Source organism: Rutidosis leptorrhynchoides, chromosome 7, assembly GCF_046630445.1.
Source record: "Rutidosis leptorrhynchoides isolate AG116_Rl617_1_P2 chromosome 7, CSIRO_AGI_Rlap_v1, whole genome shotgun sequence".
NCBI lineage: Eukaryota > Viridiplantae > Streptophyta > Magnoliopsida > Asterales > Asteraceae > Rutidosis > Rutidosis leptorrhynchoides.
This window is the reverse complement of record NC_092339.1, coordinates 92,808,037-92,825,225: the sequence shown is the minus strand read 5'-3', so window position 1 is coordinate 92,825,225 and position 17,189 is coordinate 92,808,037. Positions and strand designations below refer to the sequence as shown.

General features: G+C 36.5%; 1 protein-coding gene across 1 annotated transcript; it reads right to left on the bottom strand.

The window, feature by feature from the left end:
• Nucleotides 1-9,636: 9,636 nt before the first annotated feature.
• On the bottom strand, nucleotides 9,637-10,811 carry LOC139858128 (LOB domain-containing protein 41-like). Its single transcript, XM_071846981.1, has 2 exons — nucleotides 10,517-10,811; nucleotides 9,637-10,382 (listed from the first exon to the last, which is right to left on the bottom strand). Exons 1-2 carry the CDS (start codon nucleotides 10,704-10,706, stop codon nucleotides 9,697-9,699), a joined length of 876 nt encoding a protein of 291 aa, XP_071703082.1. The 5' UTR covers nucleotides 10,707-10,811; the 3' UTR covers nucleotides 9,637-9,696.
• Between the last annotated feature and the right edge of the window lie 6,378 nt (nucleotides 10,812-17,189).

Sequence of the window (17,189 nt, the reverse complement as noted above, 5' to 3'; positions counted from 1 at the left end):
CTTGTTAGACACGATTTGCACCCGTAATAAGGTTTGCAAGTTCTTATTACGCACACACGCCGTATCGACTCGTTAGTACAACGACCGCCTCGCTCGATGATAATAACCAACACAACAAAATTCCTACACATATAAACATACGCAAGGAATAACATCACAACACAACACAATATCCTAGTTAGTTCACCTACACGCTAAGGCACTAACCAAATTTCCGTCCGTCCCGTTCTCCTACAAATCCCACAGCAAATACGCACACACAAAAGTCTAAGTCTAGGCACCTATCTCAAGTCGCCTAAATCCCTTAGACCATGCTCTGATACCACTTGAAACAACCCAACCCGTATTAAAACCGACCCATAAAATTTTTTCCTTTTAATACGCGTTAATTAGTACTTTAGGCCCCAAATGTGTTTCCATAAACATCTTTAATACAATAGTAAGTCTAGTTTCCAACAAAACCGAGCATGGTGATTTGGGACTACGCTACCCAAATCCTAATCGAGTACAAAAGCAAGATCTTCTAAGCAACCTAGCCAAGATCTCTAATCCCCAAGCTTACCCGAGCCACCGTCCAGCATGCAACCTATAAAAATGTAAACAACGAGAGGGTAAGCTAACGCTTAGTGAGTGATAACATACTACATACATATATATGTATAAAATGGACACGCCACACAAATATCAAATACCGCACACCGAAGCACCCAAGCATAAAGGCAAGCTAAACTAGCATACCGTAGGATCACTAAGCAACGAGCTAAGGTACATCAAAAAAAAATATAAGTTCACCAACAACGATGTGAACAATGCCAACAAGCTACACCCTGGGGGTTAGCTACATCACGACAATACAACATTATACGGATACAAATTATATATATATATAGATTAACATAAAATGCTTACGCTTACAACACAATAACCATGGTCGACCAAGCATACAAGGGAACGGTACTTGAAAGTCCGTTGGAGTTCACAACATCCACTAGTGTTACTTACACACCGCGTAATCACTAATCCCCCGGGTGATGTCTTGAACACCGCGACTAACTCACCCTAATGACAATGTGGCGTCTTAAACACCGCGACGAATCCACACATCAATCAAAACAGTGAGTGGTGTCTTGAACACCGCGACATTTCCACTCCCATGACGATGTGGTGTCTTAAACACCACGACAATACCACACGTCAATTATACAATGAGTAGTGTTTTAAACACCGCGACAATACTACTCGTCAATCCAACAATGAGTAGTGTCTTAAACACCGCGACAATACTACTCACTACTTTGAATGTGGTGTCTTAAACACCGCGACAATTCCACATTCGTACACACAAACAAATACGTTATATACGCACACGCATAATTATTCCACTCACAATGTTGACCCTTCGCCATTGGGGTTATATAATCCACATCACACGCCCATGTGATAACGTACACACCAAGTGTGCACCTCGTCAAAAGGTGGTCAACCAAAACGCACAACCGTGCCAATTGGACCAATACAAAAGTCCATGAAATCCACCTATATGTGAAGTGAGCTCTATAGCCGAGAATCACTTCACCCGACCCTCACCCATCCTACACATACATATGCACATAGGATATTAACACTCACCTTGAAGTCTTGAGAAATGCTTCCAAGTAGTCCGCAACACGCCAATGGAAAGTACCTAAACCATTATCATAAATACCAAACACAATTAGATTGGATTTACAAACCAACCCAATTCGACACTTAGTGCAAATTCGACCCAAATGCACTTCCAAGTACAAACCGCGCCCAAACTTAACCAAAATTCACTAACACAAGTGATAATGGTCCTAATATGCCGATTAAACCCGAGCACAAGTGTTAAACACGTGTCTCACTCATTTTGACACCAAAACCCTAATTTTAACCAATTAAGTCAAAATCTCACCATTTACAAGTTTTACAAGCATAAACTTGCACACTAAACACAAAACCGCCAATAACAACCATAAACCCGAATATTGGTGTTAATCTCCAATTAACAACTAAATGGGTTCCATCTAAGAATCATACAATCAAAAGCCCTAAATTTGAATGATGAACACAAAAACGAATTTCGGAGTTAGAGCTTACCACTAGTATCACCACGTAGCCAAGAACGAGGAGAACACACTTTCCAACTACGCCAAAGATCGAATCACAAGTCTTGAACCCCAAATCTTCACTTGAATCCAAAGAGGATTTATGTTTTGAGAGAATAAATGGAAGAAAAATGAAAAAGGAAATGAAATGAATGAGATGGGTGGTTGAGATTTATCCCACAAACTGATCCATATGCGAAATGACAGTTTTACCCCTGAACACACCCCATTTAAAGCTGAAAATTGGGTCTGGAACCAGGCTGGTCGCGGCGCGACCCTACTTGTCGCGGCGCGACAACGTGCTGCAGCTGGTGCTTCAAATTACTAGTGTTCTGATCCAGTTTTGCTCTTAATCATCGCGGCGCGACCACAGCCTTCGCGGCGCGACCCACAACACATTTTCTTCCATTTTCGTCTAACCAAGTCCCCGTCTCATAATTCCACTCGTACGCTCCAATCCCAACTTATTTATGCAAGCAAACCCTTCTAGAAGACCCTAGAACGAACCCTTACCAATAGTCTTGCATGCATGCGTAACCACCACCTTATATACGCATATTCCCACGCGTACATGCAATGTACACTATCGTACACCGGGTATCTCTCGTTCCAACTATATATATACATGAATTCATACGCAACCCGAACCATATACACATGTATATCTAAATATCTCCACTGTATATACATACATATGTACATATATATATATTCTCGCATATGAAATATTCGGGTGTTACAACTCTCCCCCACTTAGAATTGATCACGTCCTCGTGATCCTTGTTACTTAACCAAACGAACCACACTCCACGGTCCTCAACTTAAGTCCCAAACCGACTTTCCTAGGCAACTCTTTCCAATGAATTACCTTTAACAACTAAAATCGTCACCCGCGGTTATCAAGTTACCATCCGAGCATTAAAGCCATGCTCAATCCCGCACACCGGGAAACTCAACCAAATCTCGAACCGAGATATCAACCCTCTAACGTACCATTACCAAGTACAATGCTAAAAGCAACCAAGTCTCAAACCTAAGGTCAACAATCCGAAACGATGAAGACCGAACCAAACGAATCCTTACGGACAACACCAATCACTATACATCCCTTGTAGTGCGCAACACGAACCATATGCAACTACCGTAACATCATAAACACATGGCTAAAACCGATAGCGTCCAACGACCATGGCAACGCTAAACCCGAGGTGTACAAAATCAACTCTCGTCACACCCGTAACAACATGTGAGCGAAACACGGCTATCGCATCACTAATTCCACAACATGGTCCTCACGACCCCACAACTCACTTCTTATTTCGCTCTCACAACTTTCACACAAATGAAATCACCACCCATATTTATACTACTCCATGGAAACTTCTACACACTAGATTTTTCCATGGATAAATATCTAGATATTTTTACCACATAAAAATATCTAGATTTTTACATTTTAACATCTAGATTTTTCCTCATTAATATCTAGATATTTCTTTTACATTTAATATCTAAATATTTACATATATACATCTACTAATACCAAATTTGCATTGTATTTTAACACTCCCCCTCAATGCAAATTTTCTTCCAACGATGTCTTGCAGACCATTCCAAGTGCTTCTCTGAATTTTGTAAACTTCGGTTTACTCAGGTTCTTGGTGAATATATCTGCAACCTGTTCATCTGTCATTGTTGGCACCATCTTGATCTTCCCTTCAAGGACCTTCTCGCGAACATAGTGATAGTGCACTTCTATATGTTTTGTTCTCGCATGAAAGACTGGATTTTCTGCTAGACGTATAGCTGATAAATTATCGCAGAAAAGCTTTACTTGATAATCTGTTGATTGATGAAGATCTTCCATTAGCTGCTTCAACCAAGTAATTTCTTGTGTTGCTGATGATGCCGATCGATATTCTGCTTCGGTGCTTGATAAGGATACAGTTGGTTGTCTCTTGCTGCACCATGATATTACTCCCGATCCAAGACTAAACATGTATCCAGTTGTTGATTGTCGTGTATCATAGTCTCCAGCGTAATCAGCGTCACAATATCCAGTCACGTGACATTCTTTTGTTTTCTTGTACAAAATGCCAAAGTTAATAGTGCCTTTAACATACCTTAAGATGCGTCGTACAACATCAATGTGAGGCTTCTTCGGATTGCTCATGTATCGACTAACCACTCCAACTGCATAAGATATGTCTGGCCGGCTTAATGTGAGATAAATAAGACTTCCGACCATCTTTCGATACATGGTAACATCTTGAAGACTTTTTCCTTCATCTGCTCGTAGTTTTATATTCGGATCCATCGGAGTTGAGATAGGTTTGCAATTAAGCATTCCGTACTTTTGTAAAAGATCTCGCGCATATTTCTGTTGTCCCAGAAATAATCCTTCTCTTTTCTGCTCTATTTCGAGTCCAAGAAAATGTTTGAGTTCTCCAAGCTCCTTCATATGAAATCTGATAGACAGATTCTCTCTTGTTCTTTGGATCTCCTCATAGTGATCTCCCGTGATAATTAAGTCATCCACATATACTAGCACTATGGCTAGTTTTCCTTGATCTTGTTTCACAAATAAACTAGAATCTGAAGGAGCAACTGTGAAACCACTTTGTACTAAGAACTCGCCAATCTTCCCGTACCAAGCTCTTGGAGCCTGCTTTAAGCCGTATAGTGCTTTCTTTAATTTGCAGACATGCTCAGGATGGATCTTGTTCTCAAAGCCTCTTGGTTGCTCCATATAAATGTATTTGTCAAGTTCTCCATGTAAGAAAGCGTTCTTGACATCCATCTGCCATAACTTCCAAGATTTGCTAGCAGCTAAAGCTAGTAGAGCTCGAATTGTTGTGATCTTCGCCACTGGACTAAACGTTTCTTCATAATCCAGCCCATAATGTTGAGAAAAACCTCTAGCAACAAGTCGAGCTTTATACCTTTCAATGGAGCCATCTGATCGAGTCTTCACCTTGTAAACCCATTTACAAGATATTGATTTTACATCTTTTGGCTTTGGAACTAAACTCCATGTCTGGTTTTCTTTTAGTGCATTAATTTCTTCTTTCAACGCTTTCTGCCATTCTTGACTTTGTGCTGCTTCTTCATAAGTGGAAGGCTCAATAGGTATTGATTCATCCACATGAGCAGCATTGGCATACCTCGGATTAGGTTGCCTTGGCCTTGTTGATCTCCGTAATTCTTGCACATGCTCCTCGGCATCCATTTGGCTTGGACGAACCTCTTCGGATGTAGATTGATGTACCCCAGTTTTCCATGGACTTGTTTCCTTAGAGTACGATCCATCTCCTTCTTTAATTGGATCCAATATCTGCTCTTTAGGTTCTTCTTTTTCTTCTGGACCTTCTTCTAATCCATGAGATTCTGGAAGCTCTATCTTTTGAGGTGACCACCATGAAGAAGCTTCATCAAATACCACATTTCTTGAAGTATGGCATTTTCCAGTATTTGGATCACAACATCTCCATCCTTTTCTTGATTCATCATAACCGACAAAAATGCACCGAATTGCCTTCTTATCAAATTTGCTTCGTAGATGATCTGGAACGAAGACGTAGCATACACATCCAAAAACCTTGAAATGGTTGACGGTCGGCTTGATCTTCCATAATCTTTCATATGGTGAAATATGCCCCAACTTTGTTTGTGGAAGCCTGTTAATCACGTACGATGCCGTCCTCGTACATTCGGCCCAAAATCTGCCTGGTACATTCTTACCATGAAGCATACTTCGACAAGTTTCGGCAAGGTGACGATTCTTGCGTTCCGCCACTCCATTCTGCTGTGGAGTATTGGGACAAGTTAATTGTCTTCTAATCTTGTGCTTCTCAAGATAGATATTGAACTCAGTCGATAAATATTCTCCTCCATTATCTGTGCGTAAGCACCGGATCTTAGTATTGAGCTCACTTTCTACCTTGTTCTTGAACTCTTTAAACTTCAGAAAAGTCTCCAACTTCTCCTTCATGAAGTAAACCCACACATATCTTGAGAAGTCATCAATGAATGTCACCATATATTTCATACCTCCAAGTGATGTTTGTTTCACTGGGCCGAAGACATCTGAGTGTATGAGCTCTAGTGGTGTCTTGGACTGATACTCTGACTCCTTGAATGGCAATTGGTGAGCTTTGCCAAATTGACATCCAACACATATTGTATCTGTTCGGATATCAATTTGAGGAAGGCCATTTACTATGTGTTTCACCATCATCTCCTTTAACTTGTTGTAGCCCACATGCCCAAGACGTTCATGCCAAAGATCAGCCGTCTCATTCTTTCGAGTCTTATCGACATATGCCGTTTCAGCATATAGTACATAGACCGACTCTATTCTTCTTCCTTGCATAATTGGATTGCCAACCACCTTCACTCTCTTGAATACGGACACATCTTCTGGTCCAAAGAGCACATAATTCCCTTCTGCTGTCAATTGTGGTACTGATAGTAAATTCTTCTTTAGGCCAGGGACAAGATACACCTTCTCGAGTTGGAGCTTATGAGAGCCGCCTTCATTTGGAATTATTGTCTTTCCAATGTGAGAAATAGACAACCTTGAATTGTTGGCTGTCAACACGACTCTCTTTCCTTTGTAATCCTCTATTTCTTGCAGCTTCGTCACATCGTTGGTCATATGATTTGAGCACCCAGAATCGATGATCCAATCATCTTTGTAGTTTATTTTTGACTTTAAGGTTGCTGCAAGAGCTTGATCATCCATGTCAGCTTCAACGGAGAGTCCTGCTTCTGCATCCCATGTTTCCTCATTAATGGTTGCTTCGAATGTGACCTCTTTCTTCTCATCTCTTGCGGCGGCCACATTTCCTTCAAAAGTTCGCCTTCTGGGGAATCTACAATCTCGAGCAAAATGACCCTTCTTGCCACAATTGAAGCATTCACCATTCTTTCTCTTATCATTTTCCCCGTATTGTTGGCGATGATCTCTTCTTCCTTGTTGAGCTCCCCCTGAAGCGTTGCCTTTTGATTTTGGGTGACCCTTCCACCCATATGTCTTATTTCTTTCATCGCCTCTTGTTTTCGAGATGTTGCTTTCTTCTTATTTGTGAAGAGTGCATCTTCTCCGTCTTTTATGGTTGCTTCATTCGTCTGCTTGGCTAATGCCTCTTGATTAGCCAATAAATTCTCCAGCTCTATTAATGATGGTTGAGTAGACCATCCTCTCACAGCGGCTATAAATCCATTATACTCGGATCTTAAGCCATGGATGATAATTCTCTTCATCCTTGCATCACTCACTTTCTCTTCAGGAGCAAGCTGAGATATCTCACGGCAAATAGATTTCACCTTGGTGAAATACTGAGAAATAGATAGACTTCCTTGTGAGATACCTGCGAGCTCATTTTCCAAGAGCTGGAGTCGTGCTTCATTCTTCTTTGAAAATAATTTTTCAAAAGTTTCCCAAGCTGCCTTTGGTGTTTTCTCGTCACGGATGTGCTCCAATAGATCCTCCTCGATTGTAGTCTTCAATATAAATAAAGCCTTCCCGGCCTTGATGTTCCATTTTCTCAAGGCTTCGGCATTTTCTTTCGGTGGAGGCGTTGTGTCACTGCCAGCAACTATTTCCCATAAATCCTGTCCTTGTAGGTAGGATTCTATACAAGTCCGCCAATAACCATAGTTGTGGTTATTGAGACTCTTGATTCCACTGCTCGTACTTGCAAGATCTGCCATCATGACGTCCAACGTCCAATAAGCTTGGTCCCAGACCGATGAGCTTTCACAGTTCCTAACTGTGCTCCGACAGAATCTCCCTTAGAGCCTCGGTGAAAACAAGTCAATGTAAACGTCCAACGTTTACCGATGAGTACCTCCACTAGCAATGGTCCCAAATGACCCGCTCTGATACCAATTGTTGAAAGCTTCGACGAGCCCAACACACCCACTATAGAGGACCTAGACTATACTAGACTCACTACACCAACACTTTGACGTTGGTTAGCCTTTAATTTTATAAATCCTTAGTGCACAATGTACTTAGGAGACAGTGTCGACCATATATCTTTAGGCGGTATAACCGACCATGTATTACTTAGGCGACAGAGCCGACCATATAATAAGAACAACAAAAGTGCACTAAGAACTTAAACACAAACTAAGGCTTGATCGGGAAACTTAATAAAAACACTTATATTAAATTACAATTACAATATTACTTACAAGCTTTCTCTTCTCTACTTTCGCTAACTCACACTCTTCTTCTCTTCTTCACAACTCACTTCTTATTTCACTCTCACAACTTTCACACAAATGAAATCACCACTCATATTTATACTACTCCATGGAAACTTCTACACACTAGATTTTTCCATGGATAAATATCTAGATATTTTTACCACATAAAAATATCTAGATTTTTACATTTTAACATCTAGATTTTTCCTCATTAATATCTAGATATTTCTTTTACATTTTAATATCTAAATATTTACATATATACATCTACTAATATCAAATTTGCATTGTATTTTAACAATAAATATGGGCTAACAGTTTTGATCGAACGAAAATGAGGCTAGCAAGTTGATTAAACTGTCGAGTTCACTAGCGGTTCTTCCGGATGGACTACGGGACCAATTCCATGTTGTATATAAGCTGTTGTCATCTTATTTATTTGAGTTTACACATACCGTCTTTGGTAAATTTGTTACTATCAATTTCCAATGACAAAAATTTGTTTCTTAAACATTCAGTTTGCTACTTTAATTGAATCTTATTAACACCATTTTAACCTTGATCCCAAGCGACACTAATAGTGTAATCACATGATGCACTTTTCGAATTTTTTTTTTTCCTTCTAACTATGATGTGTTGATGTTGATGGCTATATTTGAGTGAATGAAAAGTTTCTCAATGATGATAAATCATGATTGAAAGTTGAATGAAAAAAAAAATAAATTAATAATATAAATATATCTGTGTTAAATTGTGATAATCAAATACCAAACTCTTCCTTGTTATTCAATTGACTAATGCCGAAAAAAGTCACCGGTGGTAACGAGGCGTTTCCCAACGTCACGAAGCCAAGTCACCGTCATCTCCAGCACCTCGTGACGATGCGCTAAACATGGTCTAAGGTGGTTTTTAGATTTTTTTGAATGTTTGTAGTTTTTGAAATTCCTACCTAAATATAAGTATTGATTGATTTGTTTGTTAATTACGGAGTATTCCTCAACATTGGGATTTAATTAATTAATCAATCAATCTCACTTTCATACGCAACACCTTTATATACATTATTTCACTTAAACAACTTCTTTCTACCAAACGCACTAAATTTTGAAATATTCTGGTACCAAACATTTAAACAATACTTGCATAAAGTTACCTTATATATTACATAATAGTTACCTTCAACTACGGCTTTGTTTGGGACTTTTTTGGACTCTGAAATGGTTCTAGCACGTTCATGTTTCATTCTATCTACTAAATTACCATCACTGGATAAAAATAAAAAAAAAAGTATGTGTATTAACGGAGTAACTTAAAAAGGAAAAAATTGAAAAAAGTGACCCACTTAAATAAAACATCAAAACTGACGTAATCCTAATTCTATCCTACAAACTCCGTCACCGGGCTTATCACCATCAACAACTTTTTCAGGACTCCGACTTCGACTTACAGGGTCAAACCCAAGTGTCAACTCTAGTTCAATCTCATCTCTTTCCACTTTGATCGGAGCAACGGCAGATCCCTCCGCCGTCTTAACCGTTTCTACAGTTTTTTCCGGCGTCTCATGGCTGTCACCTTCCACTACATGCGCCGCCGTGGTCTCAGACTGATGGCTCAACGTAGATTCATGATCACTAGACGACCTGTTATTATTATTATTATTGCTGTTGATATTATTAACTTCATCATGACCCGATTCTTCATCACATGACCTGACACAAACCCGGTTAACTTGATTCTTTGATTTAGATCCTGATCGCTTGAAACGACACCGTGTCCGGATCCGGTGAAGTTCGTTTGACTTTGACCCATCACCGGAGGCCTCATCTTTTGACACGTGACGGATATTGTAAGCTTTCAAAGGCGGTCCGTTATTCGTTTCTTCCGGGTCGGAAGCTACTTGAATTATTGGAGATCCGTTTAACACTGCTTCTACTGCATTCTGACACAACTGCCATTTTCCGGACCATAATAACCCGACCGACCCGTATATCGGGTTCACTATCCGACCACATGCCTCGTATAATAGTGACCTAAATATAGCTGTAACACACAAAAAAAATAGTTAATTTTACCTAAAATCCAAGGGTTGTCCTGTACATAAATTCTATTATACGGTGATGATTATATATTTATATAAAAAATATATATGAAAAAAGTTTCAGTAATTAGATTACCAGGGCGTAGGTGATCCGGACCGGCGTTAACTAAATTCATGAGACCGGCTCGACCGTAGAATTTAGCTAAAAAGACGGTGGCATTAGCTTGTGATTCAGGGGATTTAATCCACTGTAAACAAGGTTTGATGCTACAATCATCACTACAACCCTTACGAAGTACTCGACACCCATTACAGCTCATTCTCATTTTTACAAGTTTTTTTCTTGTATATTTTTTTAAGTTGAAATAAATAAGTAAAAAGGATGTGGTTGAATTTTATAAAGTGGTGGGTGTGGTATATATATGAATACGTATATGTGTATATGCATGTATATGTTTTTTTAGGTGGCCGCTGATTGTCTGGTGAGAGCGCAGTTGTTTCCAAAAAGCTGTTAGTAGTATCATTATATGGGCCGGGTTTTATAAAACCGGTTCCAAGTTCATTTCGGTTGAATGATTCGTTTTTTTATTGCAAAATTACCGTACTAACTGTTATAAACGAATAGTAATCAGGGGCATTTCTATCATTTTTCCAAATAAAGCCCTCCAACTTTGTTAAAAAAAAAACCGACCCCCCAAACAGGGGCGTAAAGGGTGTCAAATAACTTTTTTTATAAAAAATATTAACTAAACTCCTGCCAGATATTCAAAGGGTCATATCTTCTCGCTCGCAACGAGTTAAATTTTTCCGACATCGTTAAACTCGAAATAATTTAAGGAACACAATGTCACTAACTATAGGCAAAACGAACGCTTTTTAAAAAAAGATAAATATTTGAGGTATTTTTCATACACGTTGATTTTGCGTTAAATTTTTAAAAGTCGACAATTCCGTGGCGAAACGCGGAGATGTAAAATAACATTTAAATCTTTGATGGGTTATACCTTTTAGTTCGACTCGAGTTGCGCTTCAACGACATGATCGTTAGCCACGAAATAATTTTACAAACTAAACACAATAAAATACATTGAAAATCGAACTCCCGGCGCGAAGCGATAGTTCCATAACTAGTTAGCATTAATTAACACTTTATCTAGGATTAAAGTCAAGAGTCAAAACCCAATATTCTCGAACCTTTTGATTCTTAGGCTAGTTGAATTCCATTTTGCACATAGGCTAACGCTAAGCCCACTTGAGATACTACTAGGTTTATAAAATATAAATAAAATAGTTAAATTAAAATAATATTAAATAAAATACTAACTTAGACCCACTTTCAACGGTGGCGCGTGCGCCTCATTATCCAATCAAGGGCGTAACTTAATCACTGCGAGACCGTCCTTTACTACATTGAAGAGTCATCATACAATCATCATTTATAATGTTAATTTTTTTGGTTTATATTGCTCTTTTTATTTATTAAAACTTGCTTATATCCGCCAATTTAGAGAATTATATTTATTTATAACACTATTTATTATTAATATTAATTAATTAATAATAACTAATTGATAATTACTCCTATCAATTTTTTTTTTTTTGAAAAGCCAAGATTATATTACTAGAAACACACAAAACATACAGGAGCATAGGGACCTTACAACAAACTTGGTCACCTAAGAAACACGAAACAAATTACTCCTATCAATTGTTGGTTTGATGAGGATTGGTTTGGCAAAGGTCTGGTGGTCGTTCGACGGTCCGATGATTGTTCATTGGTTCGGTAGAGATTCGATGGTCCGGTGTTGATCTGTTGGCGGTTCAGGGGTCTGGATCTGTGGTATTATGTAACACCACAAACTCACACCACACACTATAACAGATAGTTTAAGGGGGTGTTTGCCTTAGCGATTTGAGGTTGATTTTTTAATTATCGCGTTTGGAATTCGCAATTAATTTATATCTAGTGTTTGGAAGCTAAATAAGAAAACGTGATTTTTTACGTTATGTTGGCTACAAAACGTGAAAACTAAAAAGTATGAGAAGTGTTACTGCACCCAAAACGCATTTTTATTGATAATTCAAGCCACTTTATTGACCAGTATGCCCTTATAAATAATTAAAACCCTTTGTATCTACGTATAATAAACCTTAATACTATTGCCGTTCAACCTTAACACTATTACCGCAAACTGCAGCTACCAACCCTTGCAAGTTTGTTAATTCCTCTCACAATTCATTTTGTATCGAATCGAATTGAATATGGAATTTTGTACATTAAACCTTAATAATAGAGAGTACTGCTCAAATTTATTTGTATGACATTACCAACATATATTCACAAGTCCTCAATTTTATTTGTTACAAACAGTATTTTAATATCTTTAGCATATACGGAGTATTTGATAAAAGTTTCTAAGATTTATAAAAAAAAATGTATTACTATAACATATTAAAGTAATGGACTTTTTATTTAAAAGAATGTCCATTTTGGTAATTTACATGTTAAATTATCAAATAAGTTGATTTTTTCAAACACTTAGAAAACTGATTATCTGATTATTGCGATATTAAACGGCATAATCAAATCCAAACACCATTAAACTAAATCGCGTTTTGATACAGCTGATTATTTGATTCTGATTCTTCAAAACGCATAATCATTTTTCAAAACGCAAATCCAAACACCCCCTAAATGTGGGGTATCATGTAATTGACGTGAAACTAAACAAGTTTTTTATTTAATTATACGAGTGGTTTTCAAATAAATAAAATATAATATTAATCTAAATAATATAATATAATTATAATTAAAGTTAAATTTTATTTTTAATTTTAATTATTAATTGGTAATAACTAGTTTTCGAACCCTCGCTTCGCGACGGGGGTTCGATTTTTAATGTATTTTATTGTGTTTAGTTACGGAGCCTGCGATTGAAAAATCAACATATATGAAAAGTACCCTAAATATTTACCGTTTTTTTAAAAGTGTCTGTTTTGCGTATAGTTAGTGACATTGTGTTCATAAAATTATTTCGAGTTTAAGGATGGTGTCGGAAAAATTTAACTCGTTGCGAGCGAGAAGATATGACCTGTTGAATATTTGAGTTGAGTTTATTTAAGATATTTTATGAAAATTTTGATTTGACGCTTTAACCTTCTGTGTTGGGGGCCGATTTTAATTTTTGAACAAAGTGTGTGGGGCTTTTGTGGTGTTACTTGGGAAAAAAAAAGAAGTGAAAAGACGAAAATACCCCTGATACTATTTATAAATTTTGTCTAATGGTTAATATGGTAATAATATAATATAAATTATAATATAATTTTAACTAGTAATAAATAAATAAATATAATAAAAATAAATTAAAGGCGGATGAATTAGCATGTTGTACATGCGTCGAGACGCAGCGGACAACTGGAGGTAAGGAGAAAGAGGTGGAGCGCGTGGAATGAGTAGGGTCGAGTCGCCACATAAGATGGAGGGTGAAGTGTGGCCTACCTCCTCCTGCGTTTCTGGAATTTTTATTTTTGACTAGTGAGCACAAGAAATTTAGATTTAAATCTAATCTAATTATACTATATACTACGTACTAATTAGTGTAAGTAGTTACAAATTATATCTCGCCACCTTGACAAAAAAGCAATGTTATAATGTAGCAGTGTTACTGTAGCAATTTTTTTTTTTTTGAAAACCACCTAATTTGTAACTGCTTTGTTTTTAATAATAGCAATCTGAAATTTTTATAATAAAATTTTTAAATTAGTTGTAACCACATTTATTTATTTATTTATTTATTTATTTACCTTACATCCTAAAAGTGAATACATATGTTGTAGCTTTAGTTAAATTTGGTTGTAGTTTTGCCTTTGTGTTCACATAACAACCGGTCCCTCAATTTCGTCTATATTTTCACAACAGTCCCTACAATTTAGACTTTTAAAGGGGTAAAAATTGTTTATATATAATTTAATTAAAATATAAGACGTTACTTCCACCCGAATTTATAACGGGCCTTATCTTCTTGCTGGGTGCGAGTTAAATTTTTCAGAGACTACCGTTCAACTCGAAAAAAACTTCCGAATCCAACGGGACTAACTATACGCGAAACGGACACTTCTCAAAAAAACGCTAAACACAACGACAACCCGTATCTTTCCGCTCGGCACGAGTTAAATTTTTTCGACGGTAGCGTCAGACTCAAAATAATTTTATGAACAAAAAGAAACTAACCACGTTCGAAACGGACACTTTTTAAAAAACGCTAAACACAACGACAGCCCGTATCTTCCTCCTTGACGCGAGTTAAATTTTTCCGACAGCACCGTTAGACTCGAAATAATTTTATCAACAAAACGAAACTAACTACGTTCGAAACGGATACTTTATAAAAAATATTGAATACGACGACACCTACAACAGCGCTTAACACACGGCCCGTTTTTCCTTTCTGTAAATACACAACGCTACATTAAATATGAAGACGCGGGCCGAAATCCCCCGCCGCAACTCGCGGGCTAGTCCGGACTAGTATTATACTAATTGGATAGTGATATTTTTTAAAGTGAATGATTCTATATTGATTAAAAAAGAATAGAATAATTTGGGCTCAGTTCAAAATAAAATTTAAATATAAACTAATTCATAGTTGGAGTTTTAGACAAAAAAGAAAAGAAAAGATAAGGGTGGCGGTGTCGAAAGAGTGCGACGATTCAGATTTGTAAGGTGGCTGGCGATTTGCTGATGGTAAACGGCGGTTGGATATGCAATTTAAAATAATGGTAAAAAAAGTTATGCAATTCGATTGCACTACAAATTTTATAGTCATTTTTCGAAATGGCATTGTAATTATATGAACTCGTAAACAAAAAAAATTTTACACACCGCCGCAAAACGCGATCCACTTTACTAGTTAATTATAAATATAGTAATACTTACGAATACAGTAATAAAATTAATATTAATAATTAATAATTAATAAAATAATAAAAGGTAAAATGAAAAAGAAAAAACCATGGGCCATTGTCATAAACTACATAAATACCACATTGGAATATTGCCACCTTTCTCATGCAGTCATGCTTATCCCATAAACCAGGAGTCTTTCATCAAAATTTGGTCACGCGTCACAAGTTGCCAATTTTTATACTCAGCCCATGATCATGGTTTTGTGATAATGGTTTTTTTATTGGTTATTAATTTAATTCTAATGTTTTATATGAATGGATTATATGGTTAAAACGAGTTAAGAAATTAACTTTCATTGTCTAGCCTATTCGAAAATTGTGAGTATATTTAATCATATGTATCATTTATCATTTGATCGTTTTTAATTAATTCTATAAGTAGCTCAAAATGTGAGTTTGAAGGTGTCTTAAATTGAAGAGTTTATGGGAGCTTATGAGAATTAAAATCTATGATTCTAATAAATTTAAGTTAAAAGCTTTGTTTAATACGTAAAAAAAAAAAAAAAAAATAGATCTATAATAATAACAGTAAACCAAAATACTCTTTATTATATTATGAGTATAAACCGTTCAATTATAAGCATGGAGATGATGGTAATTAAAAGTTATGTCAATGCCTTTTTATTATGTAATAAAATAAAACGTGGTTAAACTTTTTAAATTTTTTGAGTATCCTAGAAATATGGGAGTGATTCGTACCACCTATTTTTAGCCGCACATCATTAAATGTACTTTACAGGATTGTGTAGTACAACACTGTATATCATGTTTAGTGATGTATGGCTAAAAATATGTGATATACGAATCATCACCCTAGAAATTGTATCCAGAATAATTGACATAAAAGTCTATTTCATGGTCACCAGTTATTAATTAATTTTATTATAATACACTAGCTTAATGCCCGCGAATTCGCGGGGCTATTTTATGGGATTAAGCATGTATTAATTAGAAAGTACTTAATGTGAAACATTATATTATTTATGTGGTTTTAAGTAACGGAGAACAATCAATTACTATTGCTATATAGTTGTTGAGCAAATCATAACAATCCACTAATTATCAATATAACACCGTGCATCCATCCATGGAAGCGAGGTCAAGTGAGATGCATCTAGAAAAGAAGTGATACAAAAGTTTCAATAGACATCACTAAATACATCTATCGCCAAGAGGCACACGTTTCTCCACTGGTAACTGATGTGTGAATCTGATAACAGTATTAATATTTACTATATTACTTTTCTTATTACATCATATCTACCATTACAACCACCAAATAGTTAAAACCATTGCTTCACACAGCCATGCGCGAATATAGTCACTATTATATGACGACACTTCTGCTACTTATATACAATTATACATGGGTTAAAGTGTTCATGACCCATCTGATCCCTTGATAAATAGTTTAAAACCTCACTTTATATACAATCACCATAATCAAGAAAGATGGCAACAAATTACAAATGCCCTAAGATAGACAAATATACTGCAAACATATCAAATGCAACCTTAAAACTATTATATCTAAGCTCATAAAGTTACCATGTCACGATGTATAGCTACCTAGCAAAAGAAAAAGTAAACCAACAAATAGATGTTACATATGAAGTATAATATGCTCTAAGGATCTCAATTAGGTAACCTATGCATCAATGTTCAATTAGAGCTACTACATTTCCTAAGAAACCTAATTATAAGGTACTTAAATGACACAAACTATCATACAATCATCCAAAAAAAAATATAACTATGTGGCTGTTGGAAATTAGAAATAACACATTTGTCGAAAAGTTTCACTTAACTTGTGAGTTTTCATACCTCATTTTGGTGATCAACAT